Source organism: Quercus lobata, chromosome 12 (genome assembly GCF_001633185.2).
Source record: "Quercus lobata isolate SW786 chromosome 12, ValleyOak3.0 Primary Assembly, whole genome shotgun sequence".
NCBI classification, from domain to species: domain Eukaryota; kingdom Viridiplantae; phylum Streptophyta; class Magnoliopsida; order Fagales; family Fagaceae; genus Quercus; species Quercus lobata.
The window spans coordinates 24,013,456-24,032,319 of record NC_044915.1 but is presented as its reverse complement, the minus strand read 5'-3'; the positions used below and the strand labels follow the sequence as shown (position 1 = coordinate 24,032,319).

Sequence of the window (18,864 nt, the reverse complement as noted above, 5' to 3'; positions counted from 1 at the left end):
ATCCGATCCATTAAAAGAAAAAGAAAAAAGAAAAGAAAAGTGGCAGCATCAGGAGTAGGGATGGCAGTTGGGCGGGGCGAGGCCGAAGGATGGGGTCTTTGTTCCCGCCCCGCATGGTTTTGTCTTGCCCATCCCTGCCTCATCCCGCATGACGGGGAAAACTCTCACCCCATCCCCGCCCCTTGGGGCCCCACGAAGCCCCGCCCTATCCCGTTAAACTCTACTTTTTGTTAATTTGCCCTACAGCTAATACAATTTTTTTAATGAAAAATATTTCATTGATAAAAATATACTTGAAATTACAACTAAATTTATCCCATCAAATCAAATCAATTTTTAGAAAAAATTGAATAATATATCCAAGTATTTAACAAGACAATCATTAAAAAAAAAAAAAAAAATTCTCATAATATAACACATAACAAAATAAAGGAAGAAAACCACATTAGGTAGAATAAAATAAGTTAATATTGATATGTTTGTTTAAATAGTAGGGTTTTAGGGTATAAAAAATTTATAATTATAACCCTTAGAAACGCAGGGCGGGGATGGGGAGGGGTGGGGCGAGGTGGATCTAAAAAGTCTAAATCCATTCCCGTCCTGCCTCGTGGTGCGGGACTAAAATCTTGTCCCATCACCGTCCCACCACCTTTGCGGGGTAGGGAAAACCTGCACGGGATGAAGCGGGGAGGGGCGGAGAAAAATTGACATCCCTAATCAGGAGAAAATTAAAACGTGGCACTCCCACCTCCTTAATAATTTATTATTAATAAACCCACATAAACACAATATATTAACTACCTACCCTACATCAGCAACCTTCGTTGTCCTCTACAGTTTAACATCTCTCTGACTCTGTCTTCTGCAAATTTATTAATCATCAAGCATCAATGGCAAAGCTTAAGGGTAATCTAACTTTAAATAATATATCTTTAACCATCCCTCTCTTTTGTGTGCGAAGTACAAACATGCAGTAGGCTTGGATTTTGGTTATTTACTTCTTCTTCTTCTTTTTTTCTTTTCTTTTTTTTTTTTTTGAGAATGAATGATGGTTATTTACTTATACATTAGCTTTGTAAAATCTTTGTATAAGAATCCACGGAAAAGAATTTCGGATAGTTACCAGGTATGGTTGTCCTGACCCAAACCATCTCTAGATTCATATAAAAAGAATAAATTGGGTAAACTTAGTCAGGGTAAGTTCTTTTTAACCAAAGAAATGAAATTCACCAAAAGAATATGTGTGGATATATAAAGGCAACCCCATTCCATATATTATGTAAGCCTTTGCTTAGCTCTCTTTACTTCCTTCTTTGTAAAAAGAAAATACAGCAACCTAAGCAAACAGTGACTCAAAAACAAATATGCAGGAACAAGTAGCAATAATAGTTGGATCAGGCCCCTCTGGGCTTGCCACAGCTGCTTGCCTAAGCCAGCAATCAATCCCATACATAATTCTTGAGAGAGAAGAATGTATTGCTTCTATATGGAAGAAATATTCCTATGATCGTCTTCACCTCCACCTTGCAAAGCAATTTTGTGAACTCCCTCACATGTCATTCCCTGCCTCTTATCCCACCTTTGTGCCCAAAAAGATGTTCATACAGTACTTAGATGACTATGTCTCCCATTTCAAAATTAGTCCTATGTTCCAAAGAACTGTGGAGTCTGCTGAGTACAATGAAGTTTCCAAGAGATGGATTGTTAAGGCTAGGAATGCAAGTTCAGGAGAGGTTGAGATATATAGTGCAAAGTTTTTAGTGGTGGCCACTGGGGAAACAACCAACCCTTATACCCCAGAGGTTGCAGGGTTAAACACTTTCCCTGGTGAGGTTCTTCATTCTACTCAGTATAAGTCAGGGAAGGAGTTCAAAAACAAGAATGTTTTGGTTGTTGGGTCTGGGAATTCTGGTGTGGAAATTGCTCTGGACCTTGCAAATCATGGTGCCAAAACTTCCATTATTTTTCGAAGCCCGGTATGAAATTAACCACATCTAACTTAGATTTAATTTTTCTTACATGGGTCATCGTTATTAGTACAAAATTTGATATATCTATGCATCATGGTTACAATTACCAATTATTGGATTATATATACAGGCTCATTTTCTCTCAAGGGAGATGGTGTACTTGGGCTTAACCATGTTGAAGTATTTTCCTGTTAGCTTGGTGGATTTCTTAATGGTCATGCTTAGCAAACTGGTTTATGGGGACCTGACCAAGTATGGGATAGGAAGGCCTACAGAGGGTCCTTTTTATATGAAGGTTAAGTACGGCAAGTATCCACTTTTTGATGTTGGTACATATAAAAAGATCAAGTCAGGAGAAATTCAGGTAAGAATTTTGGAGTGAGGGAATGGTTCGTGTACTTAAAAACGTAAAATTAATTCTTTAGAATTGTTTGTGGTATCAGAGGTAAATTAGATCTACACTAATTAAAACTATAAGTTGGATTAGTTTTTACTTGTTCTGTAAGTACACGGATATGCAATGAGTTCAAGTTGTTAGAGGATTTTCAGTAGATCCAATCTAATGGCATCTTGTCATTGTCCATGAAATTAAATCTCAGGTCAATTCCTCAAAACTCTCATTGTAAGAAAAGAAATAATAACTTTGTATGTTAGGTGGTTGAATGAAAAGGATACTACAATTTTTTGGGGGGCCAATTGTGTTCTACTCTAATGGATACCATTCCACAATTACTTTTCTAACCTGTTCATGGCGAGCAAAGAATTGACTACAATGATTTTCTTAAGAGTAATACTATATACACAAAAAAAATATGATAATATTTTTTTCAATAGTTGAGTTAGGAAGTTTATAGTGGTCTAGTATTGACATCACTTTTTTTTATCTACTACCAACAATTTGTTATGTGTCAAATTTCTTGTGTCAATAGAGTATAGATTTTCTCTTTTCTGAAATGGTAAAGTTTAGAAGACCAATGGAAATCTTATACAATACACTTTACTCTATCTTTTAAGCTCCTGTTTGTCCTTTTTCATATGCTTTTTTTTCTTTTTTTCTTTTTTTTTGATGAGAAAAACATGCTTGTTTGTTTTATTGATCCACATGTTACGCAGGTTTTGCCGGCAGAAATAATTAAAGTTCAAGGCAATGACATACTATTCAAGAATGATAAGTTACATCCATTTGACAACATTATTTTTTGTACCGGATTTAAGAGGTGGACAAACTTGTGGCTTAAGGTATTTGATAGAGTACTCTTTGTGTTAGCGCTTTATTTTATTTTGAGATTTTTTAAAATATAATAATATTTCTAATTTATCATTTACTTTTATTTGAAAGGTAATATCCTAATTTTTACTTGTTTTATTTCAGTTTAAATTAAAGTTTAGTTTTGAAAGCTTAGACCTATTGATTTGAAAGAAAATACATTAATGATATTTTTTAAAATTTGAATTTTGTAAACATCAACAATAACATAGAACTAGGAAATATCCTACCGTAATAGTAGGTGATGAAGTTGTCCAATTTTGTCTAGGAAAAAAATATATATAATAAAGAATATTTTAGTGAAGGAAATAAATTCTCCAATCTTTTTAAAATATTGACTGAAGTACATTTTTGGCCCTTAAAGTTTAAGTTTGTTTTCATTTTGACCTTTTAGGTTTCAAATTTTCATTTTGGCCATGCATGTTTGATTAAGTTTTTTGTTTGGCCCTTTACCTTTCAAAATTTTCATTTCTATGAAGAGTCAAATAGAAAATTGAATCTAACATGAAGGGCTAAATTGAAAATTGAATTTAATATGAATATTCAAAATGAAAATTTTGAAATGTAAATGGATATGAAAAGAAAATCAAACATATAAGGTTAAAATGAAAATTTTGAAACATAAAGGGTCAAAGTAAAAACAAATCCAAAACTTAAAGGTAAAAAATCTACTCTAATCTAAAATACTCTATATTGTGTTTTTGGTAGGAAGACTGAGTACTGAGGACTCAAGAGAAACCACCAATCAAATGTTTTTATACCTAACACAAATATAAACATAAACATAAATATAAATATAAACGTAAATTGACAGTAACATAAATTGGGGTTTATTTGGTTTAGGAAATTAGGAGTTGACTCAATTATTTAATATTTGGTGGATCTATTTTACTGGTAAGGAGGACCATTAGGCAAGTGTGACATGGTCCTTCTAGATGTGTTAATAATTTCTCGTTTGGTAGGGTGAAAATTGTGATTTAATTTGGTTTATTTTCCTTGTTAGATACAATTTATAAAGTTTCTTTTTCCCCCTTAGATATATCTAATATCTTATTCAAATTTCACTTATTAACATGAGTTTCACAAGGATTCCACTTTTAAAAATAACACTAAAAAAAATTTAACTTGTACCAAATAGAATACTAGAACTATTTTTTATTTTATTTTAAAAAATGGTTCTCAATTAACTATTTTATTGTTATAAGCAGGGGGATGAATATCTTTTGAATGAGGATGGACTTGCAAAACCTGCTTATCCTAATCATTGGAAGGGAAAGAATTGCTTATACTGTGTTGGACTATCTAGAAGAGGGTTATATGGAGCTAGTGCCGATGCCCAAAACATAGCCAAAGATATCAAGTCTATTACATAATGTCTCAAAAAGGGAAGAGAGACAGAGAGAGAGAGAAAATAATAAAATAGGTTATTGTTGTGATATAATCTAGTTTTGTTTGTTGCTTTGGTTAAGCATGAGTATTGTGAGAATTAGGAAGTGATGCAAAGCAAGTGAAAACTGAAAAGGACTTTTACAAGAACTCTAGAATAAAAAAAGAGGAACAATAGAGAAGAAGTCTACTCTAAACAATATGATCATTCTATAATGTATTTAGAATTGTTAAATCATATTTACATTAATGATTGTGATAGCTAGACATGCTAGAGGGCTGAGTTATCTTAGTAAAATCTACAGCCTTCTTTAAAAAAAGTCTCTCTTAAAGGATCATACGTCAGTTGCTTAAATTATAAACAATATCTTTAAATGGAACTTCAATCTCTGGCATCAATCATCAAGATTTTATGAAACTTAAACAGCTTTAAAAAAAAAAAAAAAGACTGTTCCAGAGCGTGTATTATATTACATTTATATAAAATTTAAAAATGTTAGTTACAGTTGATTATGTACAGAATGTGTAGAAAACAACTTTCGGATTTGGCAAAGCTGAGAAATACCAAACTAATTTGGATGGATAATTAATTACAAAAAATCAATAATTCCTTTTCAAACTGCAAAAACAAAAATATTGCAAGTCATCACATAATATACCCATCTTGTAGTTAACTTCTGTGTACCTCGAGTCCTAATTTGTAATCTTTCAAGGTGATGGATCCTTGGTGATTGATGCCATAAAGGCATAAACAACCAATCCTCAAAAGAATCAGGAGAAATTAGATATCAAGTGTTTATATTCAGTAAAGCTAGGAACACAATAAAAATTCACTAACATTTCGTAACGTTCTTGAATTTTAGTCTATCTCATCAGAAATGCACCATCATATGCAGTTTAAGTTTATTTGAATGGCCCGTTAGATGGTAGATTAATTTGAAAATGTTGTGAAATTATCATACGTTTTGCCGGCACTCTGGATATTTTCTCTATATTCGTTCTCATCCCTTTAGGTTTTTTTGTCTGTAACCTAAGAGATAAAGAGATGCTACATTGTTGCCCACAAAATTGAATCTTGGGCTGGCTCTTGTACTGACTAAAGAACTGTAGATGTACATCTCTCTCCCTCCTTGGGTGTTTTTATTTGCTGGTGCAAATGTTGAGGTCCCTCTTTAGGCTCTCTTTCCTTCTGAATTGATAAACATATTCATTCAGAAGAAAAGGTCAAAAAGGAAATTTTAAAAAAACCGTACATGTTTGGCTCATATACTATTTGTCAAGTAGTGCAACAAACTTCAAGAACAATAACATTGACATCAGCACTGCTACTGGGCCTGTCATGCATTAACAAAAAAACAAAACAAAAAACAATTATTGATAAGCATAAGCTTGTCATTTTTTAGTACTGCTTCGGTGGTTTGGTTCCAAAATAATAGAATCACAAAATGGCACTGTGAGGCTAAAAACACCACGTCAATCTTGGCTATGTTGTTAAAGTTGTAGACTTGTTAGTGATTGAAAAAGAAAGAAGTCATGAGTAAGGATGTCAATACCGTACCAGAGGTTGTATCAGTTTGGTTATCGGTACGATATATTTTGGATACCGGTCAATACCGATATACCATTTCGGATTTATCGTTATTTTTTATATTTATAAATAAATAAATATATATGTGTATGTGTATGTATATATTATAATAAATATAAAAGTTTACTATAAAACATTTCCTAAATTCAGAATTAATTATTAATGGTTTTAGACTTTAGTATCAATTAAAAGGAAAAAAAATAAAAAAATAAAATAGAAAGCTTAAAAGTTACCATTGCATACTAAGAAAACAAATAATACTAATAAGTTAATGCAAATAAGTTACCATTTTGTCTTAACAAAAATTCAAAAATTACAAAACTTAAAAAAAAAAAAAAAAAAACTTTTTTCTGTTTCGGTTGGTATTGCCAGAAATTGGCCGGTACGAAACAGGAAGGTCGAGCATACCGAATTGCTGACCAGTAAGGTATATTCCGCCCGTACTAGTCGGTATTGTACGGAATTGACAACCTTGGTCAAGAGAATAGAATGAGTGGAACACCTTAACTTAAGGTTTAGGTTTCCAGAATTGGGCTCATAGTTTTTGGCCCAAAATGAAAGATAAGAACATGTAGATTGGATTTACATATGACATTGGGCGAGACCCACATGCATTTATGCTGACCCAACTTTAGCATCTCAGGCGAGGCACATGGTTTCGTGAATCATGATAGGATCTAAATGAAAGATTAAAACAACAAGACCCAGGTCCAGTTCTGTGTGTTCCACCCAAACCTCAACGGTCCTAACCTTAACTTCATTTTGCTCAAAGAGTCAAAGGTTAAATGCTCTGTATGAATGGGGTCACTAAAATGTGCTGAAACATTTTCATCCCCCACTAAGCAAAAAAAAAGAAAAAGAAAAAAAACCTTGGTCATTTTATAATTTCGTGCAAATCCTCAATTCTTGACCTAGGGGCTAGGGCTAGTTGCAGTTTATTTTTGGACAGCTTAACTTTTAAATGGAAGGTCCCTTTCAATAAATGGGGTTTTGATAAGCAATATTAGGAGGAAAAAAGAGTTTTAAAGAACTATATTTAAATAGCTCCCTGGGTGGTGCGTTGGTAGGAGTACCAGACTTGGTCAAACCTGCAAGTTCAGGAGTTGTCAGGTTTGAGTTGTGTGCTTCGCAAAAGTGCTGTGCCATAATGCAGATAACCCTAACGTGCTCAGGGGTGCCCCACGCCATCAATAGTGGGTTTAAGTGGGTCGGGTCAATGACCACACATGTGAGGCCCTTTTTTGTTCATAAAAAATAAATAAAAATAACGATATTTAAATAGTGAGTTGGAGTTACCAATAAAATTTCTTTTTGTTGAATAAGAAATTTGAGATAAAAAATCCTACTTATACAAAAAAGAATTACTTTGTATCTTGGTATGATAGTGGTGCTATAAGCAAGTCGAGTTGAGCTGAATATTGAAAGTTTCAAATTGTTTTATTTAATTTTATTTTGAACATAAACTAAGTTTGTGCTCATCACCAAATAAGGTTATAATTTTTTTTTTTTTTGATAAGAAGGTTATACTGTTATATGTTCAAGCTTGGTTTATTTTCTTGTCAAGTTTGTTCATGAGCTACTTATACTTTTCCCATATATAGTGAAACTATGATCAAAAGTTTTTACCCTTTCACAAATCTATGGTAATAATTAATAATTAATAGCTTAATTATAATTGAAATTATTTTAATTGACTTTATTAGATAGAATGGTTTTGTTTATGAATTCATAAAATTAGATTCACCAAATCAATATTGTAACAAATTATATATTGTTTTTATTACGAATGAACTGTGTAAATTATCAATAAATTATAAAATAATTATTTGATATTGTATAAGCTTTTAATTACAAACTTACTCAATCCAATCTTAAGTCTATATAAGCAAAGTTTTAAACAAGTATATATATAAACATATAATATTATATTTACTTCAATTGAGTTTTATCTTCACGGTCTTGTTTATGAATACATTTTTTTTTTCTATATATATACAAGATAGAAATTATACTCTAACATAATCTAAGTGTATATGTGTGTAAAGTTTCCTTCTGAAAACTTGAACCTCGGCTCTTACCCCCCACAATCCACAAACACTTATACTTATAGAGTGGCCATCGCATCAAGAGTTTATGAATACATTAATATGTTTGAGCTTGACTTGTTTAATATTCGAGTCTAAACTCAAGCTTGAGCTTGACTTATTTGCTAAATAAACAAATATAAAGAAGCATTTTCTTGATTTGAACTTCGGCGGTTTATAAATAGATCGATGAATTCATTTACAATCTACCTAATAGTAAAGAACAACTAATGTGGTGGGAACTTGTTAGATTCAAGACCTATGATATCTATAACACACAAAACGAACCAAAAAAAAAAAAAATATTTGAAAATATTGGGTAAAATAAACTGATTAATGAACCATACCAAGCACTTGGTCCACCAAATCCAGTTAAGTTCCTTTTAAACCAATGAAATGAATGAGCCAAAACCATATGTGGATATAAAAGGGCAACCCCATTCCATAATATCTAAGCCTTTGCTTCTTCTTCTTCTTCTTTTTTTTTTTTTTTTCCAAATGACTTATCTAAAGCCTTTGCTTAGCTCTCTTCACTTACTTCTTTGTAATAACAAAAAAAAAGCAAACTAGGCCACCAGTGGTTCAAAAAATATATATATACATGTGTGTGAGTGCGCGCATGCAGGAACAAGTAGCAATAATAGTTGGATCAAGCACCTCTGGGCTTGCCATAGCTGTTTGCCTAAGCCAGCAATCAATCCCATACATAATCCTTGAGAGGGAAGACTGTATTGTTTCTCTATGGAAGAAATATTCCTATGACCGTCTTCACTTTCACCTTGGAAAGCAATTTTGTGAACTCCCTCACGTGTCTTTCCCTTCCTCTTATCCCACATACATGCCCAAAAAGTTGTTCATACAATACCTAGTTGATTATGTGTCTGTTTGGCAGATATTATTTTTGTTAGTTTATTTTTGTTACTATTCATGGGTTTCACTACACATTTTGATACTATTCATGGGTCTCACTATACTATTTTAACTAACTTTTACCTTCATCTATCGTACTTTGAATAAAAAGTTTTTAGTTTCAGTAAAATAAGTAGATCCCAAACAGACTTTATGTCTCCCATTTCAACATTGGTCCTATGTACCAAAGAACTGTGGAGTCTGCTGAGTATAGTGAGGCTTCCAAGAAATGGCTTGTGAAGGCTAGGAATGCAAGTTCAGGTGAGGTTGAGATATATTGTGCAAAGTTTTTAGTAGTGGCCACTGGGGAAGCAACCAATCCTTATACTCCAGAGGTTGAAGGATTAAACACTTTCCCTGAAGATTAAATCAGGGAAGGAGTTACATAACAAGAATGTTTTGGTTGTTGGGTCTGGGAATTCTGGCATGGAAGTTGCTTTAGACCTTGCAAATCATGGTGTCAAAACTTCTATTATCGTTCAAAGCCCGGAATGAAATTAATCACATCACTTAGACTGAATTTTTCTTTCACGGGTCATTGTTATTAAGACAAAAACTTAGTTATAGGGTTAAATTTAATTAGGAAACCAAGATACATGAATTGTGCCTAAAGGTTACCCTTATTATTATATATCCATTCATCATTGACAAATACCAATTATTGGATTATATATGCAGGTTCATTTGATTTCACTATAGATGGTGGACTTGGCCAAAATTATGTTGAAGTATTTTAAGCTTAGCTTGGTGGACTCCTTGACGGTCATGCTTAGCAAGCTGGTTTATGGGGACCTAACCAAGTATGGGATAAGAAGACCTACAGAGGGTCCTTTCTATACGAAGATTCAGTATGGCAAGTATCCGGTTCATTGATGTAGGTGCCTATAAACAGATCAAGTCAGGAGAAATTCAGGTAAAGTGTTTTGAGTGAGAGAATGGTTCAAATAATTAAAAACTCATATTAATTAACTGTTAGAACTTAAAATTGTGGTTGGTATCCGAGTCAAATTTGATCTACACTAAGTTTATAAATAGGATTTCGTTTATTTTACTTGTTTTACAAGTACTTGGATCTGCAATGAGTTTAAGCTTTTAACAAAGTTCAAGTTATTAGAAGGTTTTCAATAGATCCAGTTATTTTCATTCTGTCATTATCTATTAAATTAAAACCCAGAGGTCAAATCCTCTTAACCCTCATTTTAAGTAAAATAAAAAGTTATTAGAAGTGTAATCTTTATATAAGTTTGGTGCTTGTCTATTGGTAAAACATCCCAGTCGTTTAACTACTTTGTTAACTTGGTCCATGAAGACCAATGAGCTGCCTTTATTGTCTTAAATGGTAAAAGTTTAGAAAACAAAGATTAGAGCCTCAGAAACCAAGTATATGAGTCACATTCATGTGTAAATCATGTAGTATAATATAATTTAATGTATCTTTTAAGCTCCTGTTTGTTTTTCTTGGAATGCCTGTCTTTGATTGATCCACATGTTATGTAGGTCTTGGCGACAGTAATACTAAACGTAAGAGGCAATGACGTATTATTCAAGAATGGCAAGTTACATCCATTTGATACAATTGTTTTTTGTATAGATAGGATTCAAGAGGTCAACAAACTTGCGGCTTAAGGTAATGATTCTGTACTTTTGGTCTCATATTGTTAATCTTTTATGAGTTCTTCTATGGACACAAACTTCACCACACACTTTATTACAACTTGTATATTTGTCAATCTGTGATTGGATTACATCACTTTTATGCACAACACTGTCATTGGTACTTAGTGTAAGGTAAATTCAATTACCACTTGACACATATGCAAGTTGTAACAAAGTATATCGCATAGTTTGTGTCCCTAGATTTTTTGGTCTTTTATTGGAGTGTTTGAAATTTAAATTATTAATACTAAGTTTTTACTAGTTTTATCTCTATTTAAATTAAGGACAACAGTTTAAAAAACCTATACCATTTTATGTAAAAGACAATGTATTAAATGATACCTTTGAAAAAAATTTAAACAAAATTAAAGGAAAAACATAAGATGAATCTAGATAGAATTAACAATATAGAAAAGAAGGAAGAAGTATCTTGTAACAATGAAGTTGTCTAATCATGTTTTGGAAACGAAAGAGCTCAGTATATTTCCTAGGTGTGGGGGGAAATGAAAGTTCCAAAAAACCCATAATTTTTTTTTTTTTGGTATGTTTCCTAGTGGAGAATGGAGTAGATCAGTAGACATTTTGGTTTGAAATGACCCATTGATAGATTCCATTTGTGGATGGTTTTAAACCTAAGCCCAAGTTTGAAGGCATTGAGCTTTAACCTTTGAAGGTGTTTTTGGAGTTGGGATGTGCATAAATTGGTCCAGTTATTTGATGTAGAATCTGTTACAGACATTAAGAGTATCCCTATCACAAGAACTCAAGAGTTTAGACAGGAGAGCATGGATTGGTGACAAAACTTGTACCTTTTCTTTATATCTACTTATTAGATTTCAACTCTCAAAGATTTAATTTTGGTGCATAGCAGTAGAATTCTTGACGAGGTCCATATACTAGAAAAAGCACTGGAAGAGTAGAATTCTTAAAAGACTAAAGGTCCAACTATGAAGAATTGCAGTAGGAGCACTTCCTCTAAAACATAGATTTGGCCTCGAGATTAAAGATTGAAGAAGAAGACATGTGTTCCCTTTGTGGTCTAGTAGACTAGAACTAGAAACTGAAGGTCGTTTTTTCAAGAATTGTATAGTTGCTAAAAAGACTTGTTAGGATGGTACTTGTTGTGGACTAAATTAAGATATTTTCATGGCTACATCTAGTAGGGACCTCATCAAACTAATGGTAGAACCACCAACCCAGTTGCTAGGAAATCATGTGAATAAGAAGATTGTTGAGGACATCCAATTCATGTTAAGGCATAATCCTTCATCCATGTGCAAATTCAACTGGGTCCAAATAATTGGGAATCAGGCAGCCCATAATTTCGCTAGTTGGGGTTTTTGTTTCTCACTCAATTTTTGTTGGTTTTTCTTTTTTTGCCATTAAGACTCCCTAATTCTGTGCTCAGGGTCATTGAGCTCGACTCTGCTGTTTAATTTTTTATTTTTTGTTTAGTTCTTTTTGTTTCAATATATATCTCTACATATTTTAGCCAAAAAAAAAAAAAAAGTTTTTGTAAAGACTCACTTTTTAATAGAAACTAGTAGCAGACCCACACAATGCATTAGAATAAATAATTATTTTGTATTGTAATACAAGGTAAAAATTTTTTCTCTAAATTTTTTTAAAGATAATTTGTTCTCTTTAAAAATTAAACAATTTCTATTCGGTCTAATTTGGTTCACTCGGTCAATTTCAATCCCTCCTTCAGTCCATTTTAGACTAACTGGGCTTTAAATTAATTCTTTTTGTAGGTTTTATTTTCAAGTTTAGCTCAAAAATTCTTTTTTTTTTCTTCATTTTTGGGTTAAAAAGTATGAAATTTTATTATATTTGGGCTAAAGTCTTTAGTTTTGAGTTAAAAAATACAAAGATCAATACTAAAATAGACATTAGAAATTAGAAATATGAGCCCTAAAAATGCAATAAAAATGATAAATATTCATAAGTCTTATTCGATCCACATTGGTTCTATTCAGTCCATTCTGTCCTCTTCGGTCTAATTTGGTCCTATTCAGTCCATTCGGTCCACTTTGGTTCTATCCGGTCCATTATGTCTACTTTAGTTCTATTTAGTCCTATTCAGTCCATTCAGTCTACTTTATTTCAGTCCTATTCAGGCCATTCGGTTCACGTTGGTTCTATTCAGTCCACTTTAGCCCTATTCTGTCCAGTCGATCTACTTCAGTCCTATTCCATCCAGTTTAGTTCCATTCGGTCCTTTCTGTCTACTTCGGTCCTATCCTATCAACCTTGTTCCTATTTGGTCCATCCGGTCCTATTCTCTCCATTTAGTCCAATTCGGTCCATTCAGATCACTTCATTTCATTTTGGTCTACTTCAATCTATTTTAAGACATATTTGGGTTGAAATCACCATAATCTAAATCCAAATTTATTAATAATAAAAAAAAATCTCAAACTCATAATATCTAAAATCTTGAGCATTTATTGTTACTACGCTTTTGTTAAAGCACATTAATGTAGCATTTTAGTCCATTTCGATATGGCTAAATTAAATTGAAAGTTTTTCTAAACATAAAGGCTATGAATATACAAATGTAATATTTATGGTAGTTATTCATTAGTTTTAATGTTATTACTTTTTAAATGAATAGTGTGAGGTTGATTATACATTTAAGCAAAATAAATAAATATATACATATGTATGTGTGTATAATTTTTATTTAAATAATTATTCATTCTTTTAAAAGAGACTATCATAACAATGAAAACTCATATCAAACTTATACTGAATATATATAATTTATTCTCTAAATTTTATTGTAGAGAAAGAGAGAGACTACTTATGATAGGACACTTAAAAATACAATACCAAAACATATGAATCCAAAATAGAGTTTTAAAAATCACAATGATTCATCAATATAAAGTAGAGTTGTAAGAAAAAATAAAAAAATCAAGAGAAAGAGAATAACCACTTTTTCAAGAGAGAATGTGAAAGAGAATAATAAGAAATTTATATAAAATAAAATGAAAAGAAAAAAAAAGTAAAAATAAAAAATATTGTAATAAACACCAAATTATCCATGTCATGTTATGAAATAAAATAACATTATATATATATATATATTAATCAAATATAACATTATATTCTTATATACTATTTTTATAATGCAATACGATAACATCTATGACATTAAAAGGAATAAAAACTATAACAACTTAAAAACACAAAACTTAATCACATCAACCCAAAGTAGAGTTCCAAATAATACAAAAATTAATCAACCTAAAGTAGAGATGCAAGAAAAATATATTGAAAAATTCACCAAAAATCACGAAAAAAAATGAGAAAGAGAAAGAGAGAAAAATAACCTTTTGTGTGTGGAAAATGAGAGAGAGAAAGAGAGAGAAATAACATTTTGTGTGTGAAAAAACTATGAATAGAATGGAAAAGAGAATTGTAAATTTATAGTAAGAGGAGAGGAATAAGAAAAGAAAAAAATAGAGGAAGATAAAGGGGTAGAGGAAAAATGATATTAAGGTAGATAGTAGTGGAGAGATAAAAAGGTAAAAGAAAGGGGAAAAATTAGAAAAAGTATAACAATAAATTTGGAAATCAATAATGGAAAAAAATTAAAAATAAGATAGAGAATGTTGAAAATGGGTGAATGATGTGGCCATTGATGTGGCTCAACAGGAGTGTAGCAATAATAAATGCTACACTCCAGTTTTTAGATATACTAGTCACAAATCCATGCATTGCGTGTAGGGTTGTCCAGACCCAACCAGACCCCGACAACCCGGCCAAACTGCCTGACGGCAACTTGATTCTGGCCCGAATCGAAGGTCCAGTTGGTCGGCGGCGAGTTTTCATTCTCATGAACCAACACCGACTGGACGAGTGGCGGGTTTGCTTTTCCAAAACCCGAGCAACAAGAACCCGACCGGAGTAGTATAAAAAATCCAGCCAAACCTGCAAAATCAAGCCAGATCCGACTAGATCTAGTGGGATTTAGCCAGATCCAACCAATTCTAGCAATTTTTAGTGAAAATTTTTAGATTTTAGCGAAAAAAATGCAGATATTGACGATGTTTCCAGATTCTAGCATGATTTTCTAGATCCCAGTGAGATTTTCTAGATTCCGCCCAGATTTTCCAGATTTCGGATATATTTTTCAAATTCCGGCAACGTTTTTATTTTTTTATTTTATTTTATTTTATTTTTTAGATTTCAATGATTTTTTTTACTCTGACAACCGACCGATGCACACCCTCACCCGAAACTGACTCGACCGATTTTTCCGATGGTCGATTCTGGGTTCCTCTACCCTTTCACCCGACGCCGGCGGGTCAAGTCCGGGTTGGGCCCAAAACCGACCCGGCCCTACCTGTGGACAACCCTAACTGCGTGTGATAACCTTTTTAGGGTGGTTTCATTAAATTTATTTATTATTTCATTTTAGACTAATTTTTTAAATAGTAGTGTAATTTATAATCATATTTTAATTTATTATAGGGACAATCACAAATGTAAAATATATATATATATATATATTTATATATTATTTTTGCCATACCAAATCAAAACAATACAATTTTTCTCAAGAATTCAAAAGGTAAGTTAGCAAAAATATTAATTTTTAATAAAATTTATTTATAATATTTTGTGTATCATTAAAAGTTATATAAAATATAAAAAAATTTCTTTTAGTTTTAAACAAACTTTCTCAAATAAGAAATTTTCTACTGTACAATAAAAAACACTAAAAAGCTTATCTAAAAAATTAATAAAACTCTACAAACTACAATTGAAAAAATAAAAATAAAAATAATATATTGCAACTCTTTTTCCTTAAAAAAAAAAAAAGAAAAAAAAAACCCAAGAGTACAATTCCAAAGGGAAAAAAAGTAAAGAAGTTTTTTTGAAAAAAGAAATATTTTGTTAATGTTGTCGTAATCTAATCTAACATCTAATCCAACATATGAAAAATGAATAAATAAATAAATCTAAACACAAAATAGAATTTGTTTTCTTAAAAATCTCAAAGAACACACTAATGAAATAAAGAAGATGAAAAACAAAATAAAATATTTGTAAACACTTAAAAAAAGTAGTTAAGCATCTAAGAACATCATATAATAAAGACATAAAAATTATCCATTATTATATTAAACATAATATTTACAAATAGTGAAAAGAAACTGCACAAAGGCCATTGTCTTCAACTACACTAATTATTCTTCATTAGCTTGTCCAGATTATTTTGTTGTTTTCCAAATAAAATAAAATATAACAACAACACAAAATATGACATATTATAATATGATTTTTCCCCAATTTAGATCAACATCAAACACCATTCATTAAAAGTATTTAGTGTTATAAATAAAATGATTAAAAAAACATACTTGCATCAAGGAACACATATTGATTAATTAATAATAGGACAATAAGGGAACAAACCTCTAGTAGGATATCCTCCTATTATAGAAAATTTTTAAAAAGTAGAATTCTAAAAAACTAATATTCATCAATCTAAGGTAGAGATATAGGGAAAATAATTTAAAAAAACCAACAAAAAATGGAAAAAAAAATTGAGAGAGAGAGAGAGAGAGAGAAATAACATTTTTTGTATGGGAAAAATATGCATAGAATGGGAGAGAATGGCAAATTTATAGTAAGATGATGAGAGTAAGAAGAGCTAAAATAAAGGAAGATGAAGGGGTAAAATAATATGTAAAGTTAAAATTGCCCAAGATGAATATATAAAAACAAATACTTTTGTTTGATTTTCCATTGATTTATTATATAGATTATAACATCAAAATTAAAGTATGTGAATATGTAAAGTTAAAACTGTCTAAGATGAATTTGTAAAGCCAATATATTTATATATTTAATATTGTAAAAAAATTAAAGGTAAAAACTAAATATTAAAAAGACTAATTATGTGGCCAATGATGTGGCGATGATCAAGGTGGCTCAACAGGAGCGTAGCAATAATAAATGCTACGCTTTAGCTTTTAAATATATAGATTTAGATTATTTATTTAAACCTCACTTCTTTAAACAGATTCCAGAAGAACAATTCACTTTTAAAAAATAAAGCTACAAAATTTAAGTAGTAAAAAACACATACTAAAACCATATGAAAAAGAAAGATTTTTTAGTTCTCAATTAACTTCCCTTTTTTTTTTTTTTTTTTTTTTTTTTTTTTTTTTTTTTTTTTTTTTTTGAGTAGTGGGGTGAGTATCTTTTGAATGAGAGTGGGCTTTCAAAGCCAAATTATCCTAACCATTAGAAGGGAAAAAATGGCTTATACTGTGTTGGACTATCTAGAAGAGGGATTTATGGCGCTAGCAATGATGCCCAAAACATGGCAATGATATCTAGTCATTGGCTATTGTGATGCAAAGAAAGTGACAAGGACTTTTGCAGGCACTTACGAATAAAGAAAGAGAAACAGTGGAGAGAAGTGTAAACATTCATAAGCTAGCTTATGTGATCGATCTTGGCTCCTTTATTTGTTATTGTTTTGTGTCTGTACACTAAGTATGTTTCCTGTTTTAGTCTTTTTTTTTTTTTTTTTTTCAATGTAATTAATAAGCTAACTTTTTCATTAGTCATGTGATCGTTCCAAAGGAGAAAGTCTTTATCTTTTCCAATCAATTATTAGCTTGGGTCCATAATTGAAAACCCTTAATGGTTACATTCTATCTATTTAACACTTCAGATTGAATAATAGATTTGAGATCAAGTCTTGTCTATACTAAAAAGAAATATACTGGTATCTTGGCCTAATAGTTGGGTTATAAATGAGCTAAACTGAACTAAGAATTAGAAGTTTAGATTGTTTATTTAATTTTACTTCAAACACGAGTCAAGTTGGAGCTCATCATCGAACATGCTTCAACTTGGTTCATTTTCTTGTCAAACAAGCTCGAGCTTGTTCATGAGCTACTTAATCAATTTGTTATTTATTTTTCCTGTATATAGTAAAATCATGGCAAAATTTTTTACCCTTTCACAAATCTATGCTAATAATTAGAAAGTAATTAAAGTTGAAATTACTTTATTTGAGCTAATTAGATAAAATTATTTTTGTTTATGAATTTATAAAAGGTAGATTCACCAACCTAGTATTGTTACAAATTATATAAAAAATTTACTACAAATAGTTTGCTTATATTATCAATAAAGTGCAGATAATGATTTGATATCATAAAAACTTATTTGAAAATTTACACAATATAATCTCAAGTCTATAAAAGTATATTTTTAGTCAGGTATGCATATAAACATATAATATCATATAAACTTAAAAGTAAAGAAGACAAATCAATATGAAGGAAATACTATAGTTTCAAACCTTTAATCCCACACATGAATACCATGGATTCTCTAGAGAAGATGTGGAGCTCCTAGATTCGGAGGAAAATGGTGTGCAATGTACCAAGGACTCTCTAGAACCCCGTTTGTTGCTCGCTGCCAAGTTCCTAACAAAGTGAGTGATAAACATTGAATCGGTTGCTCGCACTTTCAAACCCCTTTGGCGAACTCAGAAGGATTTTCAGATCAAGGATATGGGAGACAATACAATGCTTTTTGACTTTGAGGATGAGTGCGACTTGGAGCGTGTGTTGGAGCATGAACCTTGGACTTATGATAAACACCTTGTGATCTTCGAGAGAGTTTTGGAAAATGTTTCCATCAATGCCACACCCTTCAAGTTCAACACCTTTCAGGTCTAGATTCACGATTTACCAGTATATTGCATGACTCCAGCAACACAAGATTCCATCGGAAACTCTCTGGGCAAGGTTCTCCAAATGACAGAAACTGAAGAGGAGGGCGGGAAAGGGAGCAATCTAAGGGTACGAGTGTGAATAGACATAACTAAACCACTTTAGCTGGGTCTGAAAAATATGGTCAGATGGGAAAGTAATAGGGTAGGCTGCCTTGAAATATGAACGTTTACCAAATTTCTGCTATTGGTGTGGTCGTGTAAGTCACGATGAAAGGGATTGTGAGCTGTGA

At 31.5% G+C, this 18,864-nt stretch overlaps 1 protein-coding gene and 1 pseudogene across 2 annotated transcripts; both read left to right on the top strand.

Moving 5' to 3' along the window:
* Positions 1–895: 895 nt before the first annotated feature.
* LOC115969863 (probable indole-3-pyruvate monooxygenase YUCCA10) lies at positions 896–4,773 on the top strand. 2 transcript variants are annotated; one of them, XM_031089494.1, is made up of 4 exons: positions 896–1,976; positions 2,101–2,334; positions 3,084–3,209; positions 4,443–4,773. In XM_031089494.1, exons 1-4 carry the CDS (start codon positions 1,365–1,367, stop codon positions 4,608–4,610), a joined length of 1,140 nt encoding a protein of 379 aa, XP_030945354.1. In that variant the 5' UTR covers positions 896–1,364; the 3' UTR covers positions 4,611–4,773. The 2 variants fall into 2 exon arrangements, with proteins under 2 accessions (XP_030945354.1, XP_030945355.1); XM_031089495.1 differs by having other exon boundaries at positions 915–1,976; positions 4,446–4,773.
* A 4,141-nt stretch (positions 4,774–8,914) lies between these two features.
* On the top strand, positions 8,915–17,236 carry LOC115970426 (annotated as a pseudogene).
* Positions 17,237–18,864: the final 1,628 nt, after the last annotated feature.